Source organism: Balearica regulorum, chromosome 18 (genome assembly GCF_011004875.1).
Source record: "Balearica regulorum gibbericeps isolate bBalReg1 chromosome 18, bBalReg1.pri, whole genome shotgun sequence".
Classification (NCBI taxonomy): domain Eukaryota; kingdom Metazoa; phylum Chordata; class Aves; order Gruiformes; family Gruidae; genus Balearica; species Balearica regulorum.
In genome coordinates this window covers 13463709-13482218 of record NC_046201.1, presented here as the reverse complement: position 1 = coordinate 13482218, position 18510 = coordinate 13463709, and the positions used below count along the sequence as shown (strand labels likewise).

Genomic DNA, 18510 nt, shown 5'->3' with positions numbered 1-18510 from the left:
AAATTTCCTTTGGAAGCCACTCCTATTGCCTACTGCAATGAAGCCAGCCAGCACAAACAGGAAAAAAAACTAGCTTCCTTTTCAGCTGTTGAGTTTAATTTTACTAAGACACTTTGTAAAACACCCAGTGTAAACTGATACAGAAAAATTCTTGCTGATTCTTTCAAACAGAAAAAACCCCAAATCTCTTTAAACTATCTACTATTTGGGGGGGGAATGTATCTTGGAACTTTAGGAATCTTCCTTCCTTGACAGAGGTTTATCAGAAGAGTGCAATCTTAGACATACTCTATCACAGCAACCTTCCCGATACCCTCAGGAGGTCACCATAGTATGGGGCAGCTTATGTGGACCCACACTAATTTATCATGTTTTATAATTACTCTGGAAGAGGTTAAGTTTACTGTTTTTCAGGATTTTGGAAAGATGGAAGTTTACCATAGACATTGCACCTTCCCCTGGACAGGAACATTCTCTTCCAACCCCCAGACACAGAAGAACACTGGTACTACCAGAAGGAACGTGTGTGTTCAGTTTGAAACACTCTGGGATTTGCACCAAGAACTTTCTGTTTTGTCTCCTGTGGGCCATTCTCTGGGGTTCAGCTACCTTAAAAAAGCACACACAGCTTATGGTTTGCACTACCATAGACAAACACTACATTCTAAAAAGAGATAAAACAGAGCAAGAATATGAAGCTTGACCAGTATACAAAGTTCTGATGATATTCTAGTCAAACTTAACTAAGGAGAAAAAAATACATTGCTTATACAAACTAATCTTTATTTTCAAATGCTGCACTGCATAAAATTTATCTGACAGCCCTCTGCATGGGCACAGACCCCCTTCATCCTCCCCATTTCACTAGTCAGCATAGCACAATCAGCTGACTATGCATAAACTCATTTAGACCAGAAGCAAAATCTATTTGCAACCCATTACTCATTTTTTCAGAAGTTAACAGCATTCACCTGGAAAAATCCCCATGAAAAAAATATTCATTTCCATATTCAAATGAAGAAGAGATCAGGCACACTACAGGGCTGGTCCCATGCCTGGAAGCTCCTGATTCTTGCAGCGCTCTTCACCTTCTTAACCTTGATAAAGAAGTACTCTCAAGGCTCTCCTGCTTATAATATTGTAACTGCCTCTCCCAGAAGGCAAAACAGTGCAGAAAAACAGAGGGCAGGGGTCGTCTGAGTATGCCATGGCCCACATGGCTTCTCATCTCCTGCACTGACTGTCCTTCACTGATGTCTTGCCAACAGTTACCAATTAATTTTGCCAACAATACACGTTTTTCCCAAATGAAGTTTTCCATTTTCTGCTCCCATCAATGTTTCAGAGAAGTCCCAAATTTCATTCTGTAGCCTGGATCGTGCTGCAAATAATATCCATGGTAAAGGCTCTATAGAGATTTTTGATAATGGTATTTTGCAGAAGTATGGTTGCCTTCCTTATTTGGAAGGAAAGAGGCATGTCGTGACAGGATGTTATGCTTGTATGCTTCTGCTTTAACTCCAATGCCCAATTACAGCCAAACCTACAGGTGATGTTCACATTGTGGTTTAGGATCTGTACTTTCTCATGTGTGCAGCAATAGAAGCAGCAATCTCAGTGCTCCTCTTATTCTGGCCGTAATAGTCCACAAAGTCACCATCTGGCCCAAGGAGGTACATTATTATTGTGTGATCCACCTGCAAGAGAGCACATCGTGGCTTGGTAAAAAAAGATCATAGAATCATCAAATACCATCTGGTCCAACCTTTCTTGGCAAAAGCACAGTCTAGACAAGATGGCCCAGCATCCCATCCAGCCGAATCTTAAAAGCGTCCACCACTTCCCTGGGGAGATTATTCCAACGGCTGATTGTTCACATTGCAAAAAATTTTCCTCCTGTGTCCAGTCAGAATCTCCCCACATGTAATTTGTAGCCATTACCCCTTGTCTTTTCCATATGACTCCTTTTAAAAAGGAAGTTTCCATCTTCTTTGTAGCCACCCTTTAAATACTGGAACATCCTGCACATCTCTCAAAGTCAGCAGCAACAGCATCCCGTTCAGGCTTTGGTTCAGCTGACAAGACTTCTCACCAAGAAGCCAAAGCAAGATATGGAAAAGCTCTGCATCACCTCAGCGACCTCTTCTTGTTTTACCCAAGAACATAAATAGAGAAAAATAGCTGCATACTGAGAATGTGTGAATGAATACATTAAGCAGACAAGTCTTCCCTATGCTGCCAGTACCTTTCTTGCAGCACAGACAAGGCTGGGGCCAGCCTGCGGGCTAATGGTCTTTCCCCATCGCTTTTCAAGTTTCCTTCTACTTGTCATGATGCTTCATAATCCCCACAAGGTATTCAAGCTCCTGCTGCTCATATGATGTAAATCCAATATAAACAGAGGTATTTCATTAAACCAAGTTCACTGTCAGTGCAAACAATGGGACCAAGAGGATCAGTGGGATACAGGAGCAGCAACTAGAGGAGCAGGCGCAGAGGGAGATAGGTGTGCTGGGAGGGGGCTCCCTCTACTGTTGGAATTAAAGTAACCTTAAAAAACGTTCAAAGTAATAATCACTTGAATGTTGAAGTATTCCAATTTGACTTATATAAAAATTAACTCCACTGTAAATTTATTTAAAATGCCACTCCAAGTACTGTCTGCATCTAACTGTGACAATATCTTTATGAGCAAAGACACAAAATACTGAAAATAAAGGCCATGAATCTGTGATTGCTCAAGTGACTACATCTTCTCACTGCCGCTGGAGAAGAACTGGAATGTACTTATGCATTGAGAGTACAACTATGCTAAAAGGACGCATTAAACATAATGGGACTTCTGTCAGTGAAAGAATGTTTCTCAAAATTTTATTGAGGAAGGTTTAATTCAAGTATTTTAATTTAGTTTCAGATGTTCAAGGTAAGATCACAAAATCAAGTTCTAGAAGACAATTTTCTTTAAGCAATCTGAATCACAATTTAGATCCTTCAACTGGAAAAAAAAGTAAAAATCAGGTAGCCCGTGCAGAGCATCTTAACTCTCCGGCCTATGGAAGATTATATACAGTCAGGCTGGAGTGCAGTTCGTGTGCAAAAGACCACTGTTTTCCAAGCTGTGCCTGAAGCCTGCACTGTTCCCACTGTATGCACATAAGATCATCATTTGAGTTTGAATGCAATCTTGTAAACCACATAATAAAACAAGTAAATTGGATATTCTGGTATTGAGAATTATAAAATTGAGATTATTAAATAAGAGCTCATAATATTCAAGTAATACTTGAAAAATTCAAACAGAAATTTAGAAATTGTAATTTCTAAATGCTCATCTCAATGCTCTTTTCAAGCCAAAACAAGCAGCAAAGTTTAATTGGCTGTAGTGGGCCTCTTCCTGTCCCTCACCTCCCAGCAGCCTGCAGAGGAAACAGAACCTGCTCCTGCACAAATGTCAGTCTTAATCACCAACCGGCACGACACGTCCATGCAAGACATAATAAGGAAAAAAAAAGCCTTAGTGGAAGAAATGGCAGAGTAATAATTACTTGGATAAGTCTCAGGTAGGCACAAACCCAGCCTCAAGCTCTCCCTCCCAGGTCTGCTGTTGCTGCTATCCATTCCATATTTTGTTTCAGAGATGTGTGCCCTCTGGCCTTCCTGCCCTGAACACAGAGAGCTCACTGTGTCTCAAAACCCAGAAGGGATGCATCCTGAAGGGATGCAAGTATACACCCTTCTTCCTTGGCACCATGTCTGGGGCTCCCAGGCTGCTCTCTTGCTCCCAATTCACTGGCCTTTCTTCCTCACTGCCCTTCCCTTCCCTCAGACTCACAACCCTAGCATGGACCAGCAGTATTCTCCCTGGATCCTGAATCCCTTCTCCTACTTCATTACATGTGTAGTCACATCCTCCAATTTGGTTTCACCCTCCAGCCTCCCTTCAATCTGCTGTCATCTACAGTTATTTTCCTCTGCCGAACCCCTGTACTTTCCCTTCACAGCCAGGCCAGAATCCAGGTGTGGTTTGCTAGAATCTACATGTGGTTTACTTTTCTGGCCTCCTTCCACAATCTCTCCTCAACTTCAGTTCACTCATTTAGTGTCAGATTCTACTGAGTTTTTCCCTCTCCTGAGCATGCATCCTTTGCCAATCCTGTTCTTATAACCTATTTTTGCATTTCCACTAGCCCCCTTTTATAAATCTGATTTTAAGCAGTATTTTTAGATTGATTTCAGATCGATGCTAGATTGATTTAAAATGGTGTTGAATTTCTCCAGCAAGCTTCTCTCCGTCATTCAAATATAGCATCTTAGACACAGATTTCTGTAGCTAGAGTTGCCACTTCAAGTGAGAACAAGTTCTTGATCTCTCACTTCGCACCCCTTTTAGCAATGTGGAGCAGTGCACATCGCCAGCGTGATTCCACCTCCTCTTTACTGAGATCATGTGCTGCTCTTGCTGTTTTTTTCTATGCACTACTTTTTTGTTCCACCAATCTTTCTGTCCCCGTGGATAATTTATTTGCTGCAGTCAGGTGGTTTTAAAAAACAGATTAAACAATACTGGATTAGACCAAAACCAATCTGCCTCAGCATCCTACCTCAAATAGTGACCAACAATGTTTGCTTTAAAGAAGAATATAAAACCAGCACCAAAAATATGCTATCTTCCTCTATTACCTCCCAGTTTCCAAACACTTTTAGCTCACAGGCTGCCTGAACTAGGCAAGATTTCTGTGCATTTCATAATCTTCAACAGATTGTATCTTCCAAAGACTAACAACAAGTCTCCCTGTGGACTCCCATAAACTTCTACCATTTGCATCTGTAGCAAGGGATTCCAGTTTTCACGTGCCCATTACAACAAGAACCTTTCCTTTTGAGCCTGTTTTTAGTTTTCTCTGATGTCTTTAGTTCTTGTAATGAAGAAAAAAAAAATGAAGATCACATAACGTGCATCCTCACTTGTCGTATCACTTGTTCCTACTTTACTCTTCGAGTCTGCTCAGGACGTGGCAGGTCAGGAAGACCTTGGCAGCAGCTTTCAGCCCTATAACCAGACCTATTCACTTCCAGAGAGTAAGATTTTGACCACCCTGTTTAGCCTCACTTAAACCTCATTTTCCCCCTTCACACTATTACTCTACGTATTTTATTCCCACTTAATTTAGCATTAACATGCTCTCTCTTACAGGTCATTTGACACAGGAGGAAGATCCCCACAGTATCGCCAGCAAGTCAAGGGAGGTTCTCCTCCCCCTCTACTCTGCCCTGGTGAGGCCACATCTGGAGTTCTGTGTCCAGTTCTGGGCTCCCCAGTTCAAGACAGACAGGGAACTACTGGAGAGAGTCCAGCGGAGGGCTGCGAGGATGATGAGGGGACTGGAGCATCTCTGGTATGAGGAAAGGCTGAGAGAGCTGGGGCTGTTTAGCCTGGAGAAGAGGAGAATGAGAGGGGATCTGATCACTATTTATAAATATCTAAAGGGTGGGTGTCAAGAGGAAGGGGCCAGACTCTTCTCAGTGGTGCCTAGTGACAAAGGGCAATGGGCAGAAACTGGAACACAGGAAGTTCCACCTGAATATGAGGAAAAACTTCTTTACATTGAGGGTGACCGAGCACTGGAACAGGCTGCCCAGAGAGGCTGTGGAGTCTCCTTCTCTGGAGATATTAAAAACCTGCCTGGATGCAATTCTGTGCAACCTGCTCTGGGTGATCCTGCTTTAACAGGGGGTTGGACTAGATGATCTCCAGAGGTCCCTTCCAACCCCTACCAGTCTGTGAATCTGTATCAGCAGACAGACTTTACATCACTCAAGTCTCTCACCAGGAAGCTCCTTGGTGCCAGTTTGGCAGGGAATGAGTTGTTACTTGCTTTTACCTCTCATTTCTTCCTCTTCCTATTTCTTCATTTCCCAGTTCCATTTTCACTTTGGAACACACAAGAAAACAGCCAGACAAAAACATTACACGACAGAACAAAGTTCAAATTACTGCCAGGCTTGCTAGCTCACATGCTATTCTGTATGCAGGCCTGGGATTGTACAGTTTTAGAATGTGTTTCAGTGAGGTTCTGAGCTTGTAAGAGGGCAACTTGATTCTGACTAAAACACAGCTTAACACAGTGGTGCCACAGGGCTCTGTCACATAGGACTTCAGTATAGATTGGAATAGCTGCCTTCTGATTTTAAAAATCTATATGCTGCTCTTATCCAAAATCTTTCATTACGCAAAGGCTCTGTTTACTTACTATGTAATCGTCGTCTTCGTCTTTGGGACCTTCGCTGTAATACACACGGTAAGCTTTGGCCACTTGGTCAATCTGTGCCTTCGTACCAGTCAATCCAATCAGCTTCGGAGAAAATTCTGGATAGAAAGAAGACATTTAGACATTTTAGTGAAAAGAATCCTATCAAGAGCCTGCTTTTCAGTGCTCTACATTACATGCTTTGACATCAAGGAAGAAAACAGTAATACCTTTAACATATCTGGCAATGGCTTCTTTGTTGTCCCTCTCAGGATCAATGGTGATGAAGAGCGGGGTCAGATTAGGCAAAGATGGAATTCTATCTGTGACATTAACAATTATTATTTTTGTTAGAAAATTAAAAAATATTTCTCACCTCCCTTCAAACAAGCTCATAGCCAAGCTGCTGTAACATCTATCAAAGCCCATCCTAAGTAACAAAAAAAGGCCATTTTGTGCAGCTTAATTTAGGTAATTTGTGAATGAAGCAAATGTCATGAAATCCAACACTCTGTGCTTGTGTTGGGTGCAGCTACACTTCCTGCCTCTCAGCTGGACACCCGTCCTGCTTAGGAGGGATGACAAATTGGCTCTGATGCAGAAAATGCCATGGCGTCATGCACGTATCAAAGCACAATGGTCAACACAATGAACGCATGCCTGTGACGGTGGAGCGGGACTATAGGTGAAGACACAATTCAGGCTCTTTCCCTCATGTTTCAGCCACAGTCTTCACTATATTTTCTTCACTCTAGTCCGCCCTCCCGCCTGCTTGGTTACTATTATCCCTGCTCTGTAACTCTTCAGGGCTGCAGGCTGAGAACAACACCTCTATCACACAACCTTCCCCCAAACTTCATTCTACAGCACAGTCACTCTCAGAAGAGACCCTCACAGACATTTGTTTTCAGAATTAATAAAATTGAGGGGGGAAAAAACCCTAATACACTCCACAACCACTCCTTGGCAACAACACAATGCAACGGGCACTGTTCCCTGTAACCTGCCACCATCATGTTTTATTACCAAGAAGTCCCCTCTTGTGGAAAGATCAGTGCTGTCATGCTCTAAACATCAGATCCTAGTGATAGGCAGACTGAGCTATGTATCGCTTAGCAATTAATTCAACTACTGAACAGTAGTCAACAGCATTTTTAGAAAAAGATCACCAGTTATGACCACTTGCGATATTTTACAATAAACCTGGGCCTCTCATAAAAAGGACCAACAACTACGCCAACCAAATTCCCATACCAATTTCATCTACCACTTCAATCATTTTCTCCAGTTCATCAGGACAGATGTCAGGGCAGTGTGTAAAGCCGAAGTAGATCAGCACCCACTGGCCGATGTAGTCCTTGCTGGTCTTGGGCTGTCCCTCATGGCTGACGAGTGAGAAGGGCCCTCCTAGCAGGGGTTTCCCAATGCCTCGGTTTCGTTCCTTCTCCAGCTCTACAAAAAACAAGAGGGGATCAAACACATCCATGCCATGACCCACGGTGCATCCCCAGAGAGCCTCAGCAGTCAAGAGTCAGAGAACCTCGTGGAGTCACGGCCCGGGTCGCCAAAACATCAAGATCTACCAACGCTCATCATGCAGAAGCCCAATGTGGACAAGATACCCAAATTCATTCCATTTTGGGCAACATCAAATATATCACTTAATTCCTTTGAAATGTAATCTCTTTCATTGTCATCTGATCATACCAGACAGGTACCTGGCTTGGTGTGAAACAGAAAAATTAGCATCCTCTGCAAACTGAACATATCCTAAAAGCTGTAATATCTCTGATTTTCAACATGAAAAACATGAAAATGTGTGGGCAGTTACTGCAGGACAGGGAAACGCATGCATATGCTGGACAGAGAGGAAGGAAACCAACTGGCAGCAGTGAGTATAATCAAACACAACTATTCCAACAGCAAAGGCATATTTAAGAATTTTAAAATGCTAAACCTTAAAGTGTTTGGTAGGTTTTTTTCTTAATTTTTGAAAATTTCATACACACAGGCACAAAATGGCACTGTCTGAAGCATGATGTGATTCAGCAGGATGCTAAAGTGGACAAAATACATCATCATCCGAATACAAAATACGACGCTCCTGCTGCTTGTCCCGCCTGGCCACACGCTGGCAGCCCAAGCCAGGTCCCGCAGAGGCAGCGCGGCCTTCCCTCAGGCGGAAAAGGTCTCTTCCCCCCACGCCGCACTCACCCTCCTCCTTCCGCCTCTTCACCTTCTTCATGGCGGCCAGCAGCCCCCCGCACAGCACGAAGGTGGCCGCCAACGACCGCCACGACACCAGCTGCTGGGGAGAAGCTGTTTAGTGACTGAAAAGGAGGGGACGGCACGGCCCGGCCCGCAGCCCCGGGCTCCCCCGCTGAGGAGGGACGCGGCTCCCTCACTCCCTCACTCACCCTCCTCTGCGCGCCCGTCCGCGAACTGCTGCCCGGCGGCAGGCTGGACAGCAGGCGGCTGCCGGGCCCGGGCAGCGTCGCCCGGCCCCTTACCGGCTACCCAAAGTGGCCGGTAAGGGGCCGGACGACGCTGCCCGGGCCCGGCAGCCGCCAGCAAAGCGCCGCTCTCCCGCAGCGCACCGCCGCCGCCATCTTTTCGCCCACTCTTCCGTGTCCGCCCCTTCCGCCTCCCTCACCCGGGAACGACCGCCATGGAGGCGGCACCGCTCTTCTCCTTCGGTGTCATCACGGACATCCACTACGCGGACGCGGAGGACGGATACGATTTCAGCGGGTACCGGCGGCGGTATTACCGTCAGAGCCTTAACCTGCTGCAGAACGCTGTGGAAGCGTGGGCCACTGAGACGGTGCCGCTCACGTTCGTGCTGCAGCTGGGTGACAGCATCGATGGCCTCAATGCCCGCAGTGGTGAGGCTGAAGGTGCCTTGGAGCAGGTGCTGGCAGCGCTGGGGCAGCTGTCGGTGCCGGTGCATCACGCATGGGGCAACCATGAGTTCTATAACTTCAGCCGGGCCCGCCTGGTGCACACTGGCCTCAACAGCCGGCCCGCCGGGGCCGTGGCTGGCCCGCTAGCCAGGGACTGCCAGGCCTATCACTTCAGCCCGGCTGCACAGTTCCGCGTCGTCGTGCTGGATGCCTACGACCTGAGCATCCTGGGCAGAGAGCCGGACAGCCCCCGATACCAGGAGTCCCTGCGGCTGCTGCGGGAGAAGAACTCCAATGACAACCTCAACAGCCCCGCAGGTACCCCCCCAGCTCAACCCTTCAACAGGGAGCACAGGCAGCTGAACCTCCACTTCCCAGAGCAATAAGGCAGCTCCTGGGGCTGACATCTGGTTGTCAGGGGCTGAGGCAGGTGCCCCATTTCTGCCCACCTCCTCCACATCCCTGCTGTTGGCTGAGAGCCAGTCAGTGGGTCTCTAGACAGGCACAGGAGATGCTCCGCCATCCCTGTCATGCTGCTCTGGTGCTTTTGGGATGGGTTTACATTGAGCTGTGTGCCCTGCGGTATCAGAACTAAAGGCAGCTGTTGGTGCAGCTGCTATTGCAGAGCATCAAGTGATGCCTGCCCTATCCCATGCTGGGGGGACCCAAGAGTGGAAAACCTGTGCCTGCAGCATGACCAAAACCCCCCAAAACCCTGACAAATAATTTTCTCGTTTCTCCAAGGAGGCTGGAATTTTGATCCAAGAGATGCAAGAAAAAACATTGTAAGAGTAAACCATCTATTGTAAGCAGACTTACATGAGGCAACCAAATAGAAGAGCCACCAGAGGCGTATGTACCTATACCTAACCTTCTTCTTCATTACAGGACTCAAAGAACCTCAGTTTGTAGAGTTTAACGGAGGATTTAGCCAAGGTCAGCTGGACTGGTTCAATGAAGTCCTCAAATTCTCTGATGAAACCCAAGAAAAAGTTATAGTTATGGGTAGGTGGATACAGGGGATGTATGGGGATATATGCAAAAAAAGTTATGTAGCCAGCATATGTTAGCTGAGGAAAACGTAGCGACTTTGTAGTGCCACTGAAGTACACACATAACCTGTGAAGTAGGAGACTAGCAAACATGTCTTATGCTCGGGTGAGCTTTCTGTATGCAGTTAGATGTCTGAACTTCCCAGTGGGAAGGCAGAGTATGATTACACTTAACGTGACTCTCGTGCTTCTTTCCCTCTCAACTGCAGGTCATCTGCCAATTCATCCAGATGCTTCAGACAGAGTTTGCCTAGCCTGGAATTATGAAGATGCCCTTGCAGTCATACACTCCCATCGGTGCGTGGTCTGCTTTCTTGCAGGACACTTGCATGATGGCGGCTATTGTTTAGACTCTCATAGAGTTCATCATCTGACTTTAGAGGGGGTTATTGAAACTCCACCGGAAAGCAATGCCTTTGGAATTATTTATGTCTATGAAGATAAAATGATACTAAAGGGAGGGGGCAGAATTTCAGACAGAGTGATGCATTTCTAAAAACAGTAGGCAAATACAAATTGCTCTTCTTCAGGAAGTACTCAGACAGAAGAGCAGGGGATACAGCTTATTACTTGCTTGTAGAAAGATGTGCATGGCTGATCCTTACAGCTTTAACTCAAACATTTTGCTCTCGGATACAGAATTTTAGAAATTATGTTTCTGTAAGAAAACACACCTACTTTCTTTGTGGAGGACAGAGAAGGCCAGTAACCACGTTTGAAATAAATATACTTGAATGCAGAATGTTGACTTGAAACACCCAATCCTTACTGGATTGTTACTCACTGTGAAAAAAATGCAAAGCATATTATGATTATTGTCAAAAAAAAACCCCACTTTTTTTACCTCAGTCAGAATTAAAACATGCAGAATTGTACCTACCCAGCTGCATTTCCATTTTTTATTTTTTTTAAACATCATTGCCAGACATGAGACATAACTGACTGAATTACCCCACCCTGTAGCCTAATGCAGTCTTCTTAACATTGCTTTAAATTACTAAAATAATCTTCAGAACAAGCTAAGCTCAAGGAAAATGGAGACCATCTGTGCTACATCACATAACGCTGCAGATGCCCTCGCCGGGATCCACGCGTGCAAAGCTGTATTGGCCGACAGCAGTACTAAGCGAAGGAGCCCTGACCTGGGAGGATGTAAAACACATTGCTGTGCTGTGCCTGGATGCGTTCTGGCTCTCTCCCGGCCAGCTCGTGTCTCCAGTGTAGTCACCTGTGCTTCCTGCTCCAGGAGTGGTAATGGTGGAACACGCTTACTGTTGCTGGGCTGCTGTCTGGGTTCTGCTTTCCAGGAAATGAAATTCTGTCTTGAGTACACATCTCGCAGAAAATAAAGATGCAGAAGCTTTCATTGAATTTTCTTTAGAAAAATAGTGTTTATTACTCTGTAAACCCAGTAATTTTCAGTTACATATAATAGCAATAATATTGCTTCAGATAGATTCTACATATGATTTTAGTGTAGGAATAGAAATACAGACTGCTCAATTTTTCAGTTAGTCTCAATGGACTATCCAGGCAGAAATCTGAAAGTTTTATGGCTGTAAACAGTCATTGATTGAAACAAAGTGTTTGCTCTACTTTTATGTTACAGAACAGTAGATTTCCCAAAGTAGGAGGTGGCTGGAGAGTGATCCAGGGATGCCAGATGTCTTGAATATACAAAGAATAAGGGAAACTAATTAGCGTATAACAATTTTAAAACAGAGTATATAACTTGGCAACACTTGAGTCAGGCCCCACAAACTCAGGCTTCGCCTGTCTCATGCTCCAGTATGACAGAAAACAATTAGTAAAATAGTTGGAATGTAGAAACAGGATAAGAGAAGCAGTAAATTAGGGAATTAGTAAATTAGTCCTTGGGTATGAACTAGAAAAAAGACACAAAGTTTAAGGCATCCTGATAAAGGGGGCCCAATATGCCAACAAGCCTGGGACCATCTGGGCAGGATGGATAACAAGGTTGCTGAGCTTGCAAAACGGAGATCATGAAGAAGAGTTCGCCCAGCTGTGTCCACTGAAGAAGAGGAGAAAGAGGAAGATTTGAGGAGGATGACCCCTGACAACCACCTGAGAAAGAAACTGTGCAGGTGTATCAGGATATTAGCATATATTCATGAGTTCCCAGAATAATAATGAATATATATTAAACTGATCGGAAACCTAATGAATATGTAACTCTTTTGTAATATAAATCACGTACAATTTGTTTCTCATTGAGATGTACGTTCGTGGAAATATCCCGGTGCGACTCCCAGTGTTGCAGTAAAGGATACCTGCTTAATAGTCACATTGGCTATTGAGTGAATTTTTTTGATTCATCATTAGAACACATGTTTAGATCAGCTGTACTTTGGAAACTTACAAAGAGGCCAGCTGAGCAATAGTTTCCATAGAAAAAATCCTCACTCAGGTTTGACAGTGTTTCTCAATTTTAACAAATCTTAAACTGCACTGCTGGAAGCGCCAGGCATGCTTGGGTCTTGCCAAACTGATACTAACCTTTCATTAAAAACCAAAAGCAAAGGCAAGTAAGGTCAGAATATTTATTCTATACTCTCTCCCACCTGATTATATCACCGTTTTACAGTGCGTTGGCCAGGATGCTCGCATCTCCTTGTTCATATAAATGTACAGCCACGAAACAAAGGGGAAGAGAGCAACCACGATTGCAACAGTCAAGCGAACTCCACCCAGTGGACTCCTATAAAGAAGGAAATGCAACAGAGCTACTTCAAATCAGACTGCGACGAAACATTCACACCTGGCTGCAGGTGGATTGAGACTCTATATTCGCTAAAGACAGTGGACAGCCTTTGGCCACTTGACTAGAGCTCCTGTGCATGTATCAGCAGAATCTTTTACTGGAGAGGCACCACGGGCCAGCAGAAAGGTTTTCTGCTGCTTCAGGATACATGAAACAGGTGGGGAGGGGGGGGGGGAAAGTACTCTGCTTGCCCAGAGCATCTGTGACATGTTTTCCCATCACAAAGGTACTGTTTGGCAGACTGGGTTTTTTCATGCTCCCAGCTAACAGGAATTTAGCAAGACTGCTGTAGCACCCTCCTTTGAAGAGGCTGGAGGGGAAAAGCAGGCAGCCACTGCAGACCAGGCAGCCACCCAGCGCCGTCTGCCAGTTCTGTCTGCGTCACCCGCCTGCTCCGGTGGATGCAGCAGACACCAGTACGGAGACCCTCAGCGGAAAGTTCTGTGAATTGGGAGCAATGGCAGAAATGGCTTTGCAGTTCATTAGCAGTCGTGGCCAACGTTCCCTAGCCTGTTCCACAGAAGGGCTGTGCTGTCCTTATGCAAAGGGAGAATGTCCCCTGCTAATTATGGCAGGGGGAGCGGAAAAACTGTTTTGTGTAACTTTACTTCCCCCTCCTCAGACTTTTATCTGTGCAAGATCCTATAGGCTGTAGCACCAGCTACTACCGCTTAGGTATCTTGAGAAGGTTCAGACAGTGACATGAAGCAGAAAAACAAACAGCCAAAATCAACAATGTATTTTCAAGCAGCTAGTCACTGAATGTGAACATATGAATGGATTAAAAAAACCAACCAAACAAAAACTTACTTTGCTGAACTGCGACAAAGACTCATCCATATTGTAATAATCACCAGACCAAACAACTCTCTAAAAAGCCAAACAAAAACCAGAAAATAATACAAGCAGATGTTTACTTTTAAAAATTAAAATTTTGTCTCCAGAACAGTAGTGTAAGCATGCACTGCCTCCTTTTGGAGAAGTTCAGTATATTTGACTAGGATTATAATTACAAAGATATTTACACGGAGTAACTTTGCCTCCCACCACAAATCTAGAAACACACCTGACCCAGCTATACTGCTGCAGAAATTCCCGCTTCTCCTTTTTGTTGCACTGCTGAACTTGCGTTCCACAGCGCGTTTCCCGCCTCAACACAGGGCGAAGCAGCGTCCCGGTGCTGCAGAGCGCGAACGGCCACAGCAGGGCCAGCGCCTCCCCCCGTACCGAGCGGGCACCCACTTCAGGCAACTGCGCCCACGTAAGAAATCCTCCCGCTCAGTCCCTGGCAGTTCAGGGGACTCGGCTGCCCGTGCCAGGTAATATGTTTAAAAACTCTTGAGGTGATGTTTAATTCCTACAGCTCCAGCAGAGGACACAAAGCCGTTTCAGTGTGCTCATGCCCCTGGTCTTTGAAAGCCAGAACTGCTCCCACTCAAATGTAACTGCCGCAATAGGGCAAGCAATCCCGCCTGTTCACGCTCCCTTAGCTCTTTTGTCCAACAAATCGCTGGTTTGGAGCACTACAGTCCCTGCTCCTTGGTTTGGTTCCCCTGCACCAACAGCACTCGCTGCAACAGCCCAGCAAATAAACTTTAGCAAGGGGACCACCACAAGGAGATGGCCTGGCATGCTGAATTCATGCAGGGGAAAATAAAAATCCGCTTACCTGCCTTCCTCTTCGTGCAAAATGTTTCCTTGAGCATAAGCAAACAAAGAGCAAGCCAATACAATGGTCCCAACAACGCAACCGGCAGAATGAAGGTCACAGAGGCTCCTCCAAACACCATTATCTGAGGAAAAAAAAATTGACTGCCAGAAACTGCAATGTAGCATGAGGTAGACATTATAAATCAAAAAGCAACTGAGTCACTAAAATAGATGCCTCCAGCAAACACACATATCTTAAGCAGGAAGATGGAATTAATACCAGCATCTTATAACCAGGGAAAGCTGCTAAAAAGCACAGCTGAAAATGAACACTAGTGGGCTCGGTGCTTGCTTTCCTAGGAACGCAACTTCTTGGCAACAGCATCTCAAGGAAAACTGTTTCTTATTCTCTCCAGCAAACAAAATAGGCTCCAGCATTCAATGTGCATGGGGAAAAAAAAAATCACAAGGCAGATTACAAAAGAAGTTAAGCAGAAGGAGCAGCCTTTCCAGAGCTCACAGCCATACCGGACACTCAGCATGACCCCAGAGGGCCACTGGTGCCCGGGGGAGCGAGCCCCAGATCCCAGCCAGCCATCAGGGGAACCGAGCGACCACCACGCTGCAGGGAACATCTTCCCTCACGCTCCCTGACAAGCCTCTGCCTATGCTTTACCTCTGATGATGAGCAACACTGATGACATCTCTGCCTGGGGACTGATGTTTTTAAACAGAGAAATACAGATGATGTGAAATACCTGAACAGCCCCACAGATTCTTGTGGTTTTCCATGCCCATTCCCAGGGGCTCCTGGGGGAGAGGTAAGCAAATGACATGGGCAGTTCTCGCTGATCTCAGCAATGTCACCAGCAAAACCGGTAAAGTTAAAAGCCGTCATTCTGGGCACTGACCCCACCAGGCAAGCATTAAAGATGGATGGGCTGCCAAAACTGGAGAGCTCAGCGTGACCCATCCTTGTAATCGATTCCCCATTTGGCTGAACTTACTGCAGCTCAGCAGAGGCAGAATCTGGGTCTTCCACAGATGTGAATGGCAAACATCCCTTGGTGAATTTACATAAATGTCCAGTTGTACAATAGTTGTGCTATATTAATCTTTCTTTTCCACAGATCTTGGCACAAGTAACAAAACCCTACTTACAAGTTTAACATGCAGATTCTCCTGACCAGCCAAATGCCATTATGTTGAAGCTACACCTATCACACAAATAAACCTCCCCTGAAATGTTCAAAACCACAGGCAACCAACCCTCACAGGTTTTGGTTTTATGAATGCTGCCACTTTAAATGCTTAAGGTAGCCAGAATGCCGAGTGACTGCAATGGTGTGATTTGTGACAACAGCGTGCACTCCTGAAGATTTTCTTTTCTGGCATGAGTGTGGTTTTAGTTTATTCAGAGTAAGTATTCATCCACAAGAGATAGTCACTTTGTGTATTTAAAATGTTGTTATTTAAAAATTATTTCTAATGGATGAAAATACAAAAAAATGAACTATTTGCTGGAGTCCTGGACCAAATCTGATCTGACTCTCAACATGTGATGTGGCATTAGCCCTTGGAAATTCAGCCACTGAAGCCTCTAAACGTCCCCGTTGCTCCCCATGTGCTTTGTGGGGGAGCTGCAATCCTTGATACTGAACAAAGACCTTCAGCTCTTTCAAAGAACTGTGCAGAGCTCAACTGCTCTTCTGAGAGGTAGATAAGCAAAACCACAGATTTACAGCAAGGAAACAGAGTGAATTAAAGTGCTAACGTCAACAGCAGAGCCGGGTTCAGAGCATGCTCCCAGGCTTGTGCTCCAATCAGGCTTGGAGCACTGGGATCAGGGTGCAAAGGTAAGACTATCCCAGCAGCAGGGCTCCTACGTTCACCTGCAGCACGTCCAACCACAAGCACTAAACCAATGACCAGCTTTTGCAGATGCAGGTCTCACAGCTTTTTGCCCCCGAAAGGTAGTTGCACATGTTTCCACACAGCCTGATCTTAATCTGTGACTCAATAAAACAAACCTTTTGAGGGCAAAATTTGAGCAGAGACTCTGTTTTGCACATCGGTATCGTACCTGTTATTGAAGGGTTAATGCTGACAAGCAGTGTCAGGGCAGCTGGCACTAGGTAGACAACCTGTTAACGAAACACAAGTCTGCTCTGTAGCAAAACTTAGCAAGATAAGGAGGCAGAAGCGCCCACCCCCATTAATGCCTCTCCCCTTCAAAGCAGTTTGTCAGACGTGCAGAACAGCTGCCAGTCCCTCTCCCTCTGGCATGCCCTGGCACGGCTAACGCTCATCTTCACCATCACCGCCCAAAATCCGGGACCATCAGCTGAGTGCCAGCCCTTGTTCCTCAGCTTCTGGGGTGCCAAGTCCTCACAGTCCATCCAGCCTGCTGCAGAGCCCCTGCACTGCATCTCAATCCCCCGGGGAAAGCCCCTACAGGACCCTCCCCAGTATGGACCCCCAAACCCTCCGCCTGCACTGGGTGTCTCTCTGGAGAGCAGGAGCACCCTTGGCTGCGGCAGCCCGTCAGCTGAGCTCGCCCGCACGAGGGACGTGCAGGGGAAGGCCCCTGCCCACCCAGCAGCTCCTGTCACAGACAGGGACGTTGCCCCTTGTCCCTCAGCTCCACACCCGGTGCACACCGGGCTGCTCATGTGCCCGAGAAAGGGCTGGCAAAGCGGACAGCGGAGACGGTTTCTCTCTAGATTTCCCCTCGAGACCGAGGAAGCTCTGCCGAGTCAAGCGGCGACAGGCGGCAGTCAGGCCGGTGATTCAGGGCAGGCAGAGGTGCGATCACGGGGTGCAGGGCAGGAGGAGCGAGAGCACCTCGGTGTGTCCTGCACAGGGAACCAGTGCTGTGCAGGGGGCAGGTGCCAGTCTGGGGTGAGATAGGGAAGATCCTGGGAGCGCGGTCGGATTTCAGCCGTCGCTGCAGCACAGCGATTGTTTTCCCGGCACCTGTTTGTTCTTCAGCTAAAAGCAGGGAGCAGGTTTCCTCCGGCGGCCCTGTTCGGACCAGGCGCCGGGCGGATGGGCGCAGGGGAGCGGGGCTGGGGCCACCGGGGACCCATCCGGGAAGGCGCCGGCAGGAGGAGCCGCAGCAGGGCCGCCCCCGGCGCCTGCCCCGCTCCAGCTGCCCGATGGGAAGGGCGGCTCGTACTCACTGTCCACAGCCCGGCATCGGGGTCGTTCACCTGTAGCGAGGAAGCGCCCACTGAGACCCCGCAGCAGCGGCCGCCCCGGCCGGGGCCGCGCTCCGCGGGAGGGGACCGGAGGGGAGGGGAAGGGCGGGGCGGGGAGCAGGGCCGCCTGCCGCCCCCAGCCCGGGCGGCCCCGCCCTCACCTGCACCGCGGCCGCCAACCCGAAGAAAGCGGCCATGGCGAGGTTGCAGAGCCGCCACAGCCGCCCCGCCATGGCCGGCACCGCGGGGGCGGAGCTGCAGGGCCGCGGGGGCGGGGCGGCGGGGCGGAGCCGCTCGGAGCCCGCCCCCCGCGCGGCGGCCGCGCGCGCCCCGGCGGCCGGGCCCGAGTCTGGCTGCGGGCGGGGCTGCCAGGGCCCCTCAGCGCGGCCTGCTCATAGCTACCGATACCTTGGAGAGGATTGAAAAACGCTTGTTTACAAAATCGGGGCAAAATCCAGAGTTGTGCAGCCCTCCCGACATCGTGAGCCCGCTTGTACGTGTGCGAGATTCGCGTTCGTTATAGCTAACTTGGGCGGTGAGTGTCTGAAGGGGGTTTTCCTCTGCCGTGGAAATAACAAAGCTGACCGAGCTGGCATGGCTGAAGAGGAGGAACCGTCTCCAGAAAGGCCAGGTGTTACCCAGCAGGAGTGAGCACCAAGTCCCAGCATCCCCCGT

At 47.3% G+C, this 18510-nt stretch overlaps 3 protein-coding genes across 7 annotated transcripts; 1 reads left to right on the top strand and 2 right to left on the bottom strand.

Moving 5' to 3' along the window:
* Positions 1-762: 762 nt before the first annotated feature.
* SCO1 (synthesis of cytochrome C oxidase 1) lies at positions 763-8960 on the bottom strand. The gene is given in 7 exon segments (XM_075770692.1): positions 763-1697; positions 6252-6367; positions 6479-6571; positions 7503-7700; positions 8463-8553; positions 8666-8905; positions 8907-8960. Coding segments are annotated over 7 exon segments (921 nt in total). The 3' UTR covers positions 763-1568.
* ADPRM (ADP-ribose/CDP-alcohol diphosphatase, manganese dependent) lies at positions 8895-12507 on the top strand. Its single transcript, XM_010303105.2, has 3 exons — positions 8895-9469; positions 10040-10156; positions 10413-12507. Exons 1-3 carry the CDS (start codon positions 8917-8919, stop codon positions 10697-10699), a joined length of 957 nt encoding a protein of 318 aa, XP_010301407.2. The 5' UTR covers positions 8895-8916; the 3' UTR covers positions 10700-12507.
* Positions 12220-18124, bottom strand: TMEM220 (transmembrane protein 220). 5 transcript variants are annotated; one of them, XM_075770694.1, is made up of 7 exons: positions 17997-18123; positions 17818-17847; positions 16719-16779; positions 14655-14778; positions 13796-13855; positions 12786-12922; positions 12220-12235 (listed from the first exon to the last, which is right to left on the bottom strand). In XM_075770694.1, the coding sequence occupies exons 1-6, from the start codon at positions 18066-18068 to the stop codon at positions 12790-12792; spliced, it is 480 nt and encodes a 159-aa protein (XP_075626809.1). In that variant the 5' UTR covers positions 18069-18123; the 3' UTR covers positions 12220-12235; positions 12786-12789. The 5 variants fall into 5 exon arrangements, with proteins under 5 accessions (XP_075626809.1, XP_075626812.1, XP_075626810.1 ...); XM_075770693.1 differs by lacking the exon at positions 12220-12235 and having other exon boundaries at positions 12448-12922; XM_075770697.1 differs by lacking the exons at positions 12220-12235; positions 13796-13855 and having other exon boundaries at positions 12434-12922; positions 17997-18124.
* Between the last annotated feature and the right edge of the window lie 386 nt (positions 18125-18510).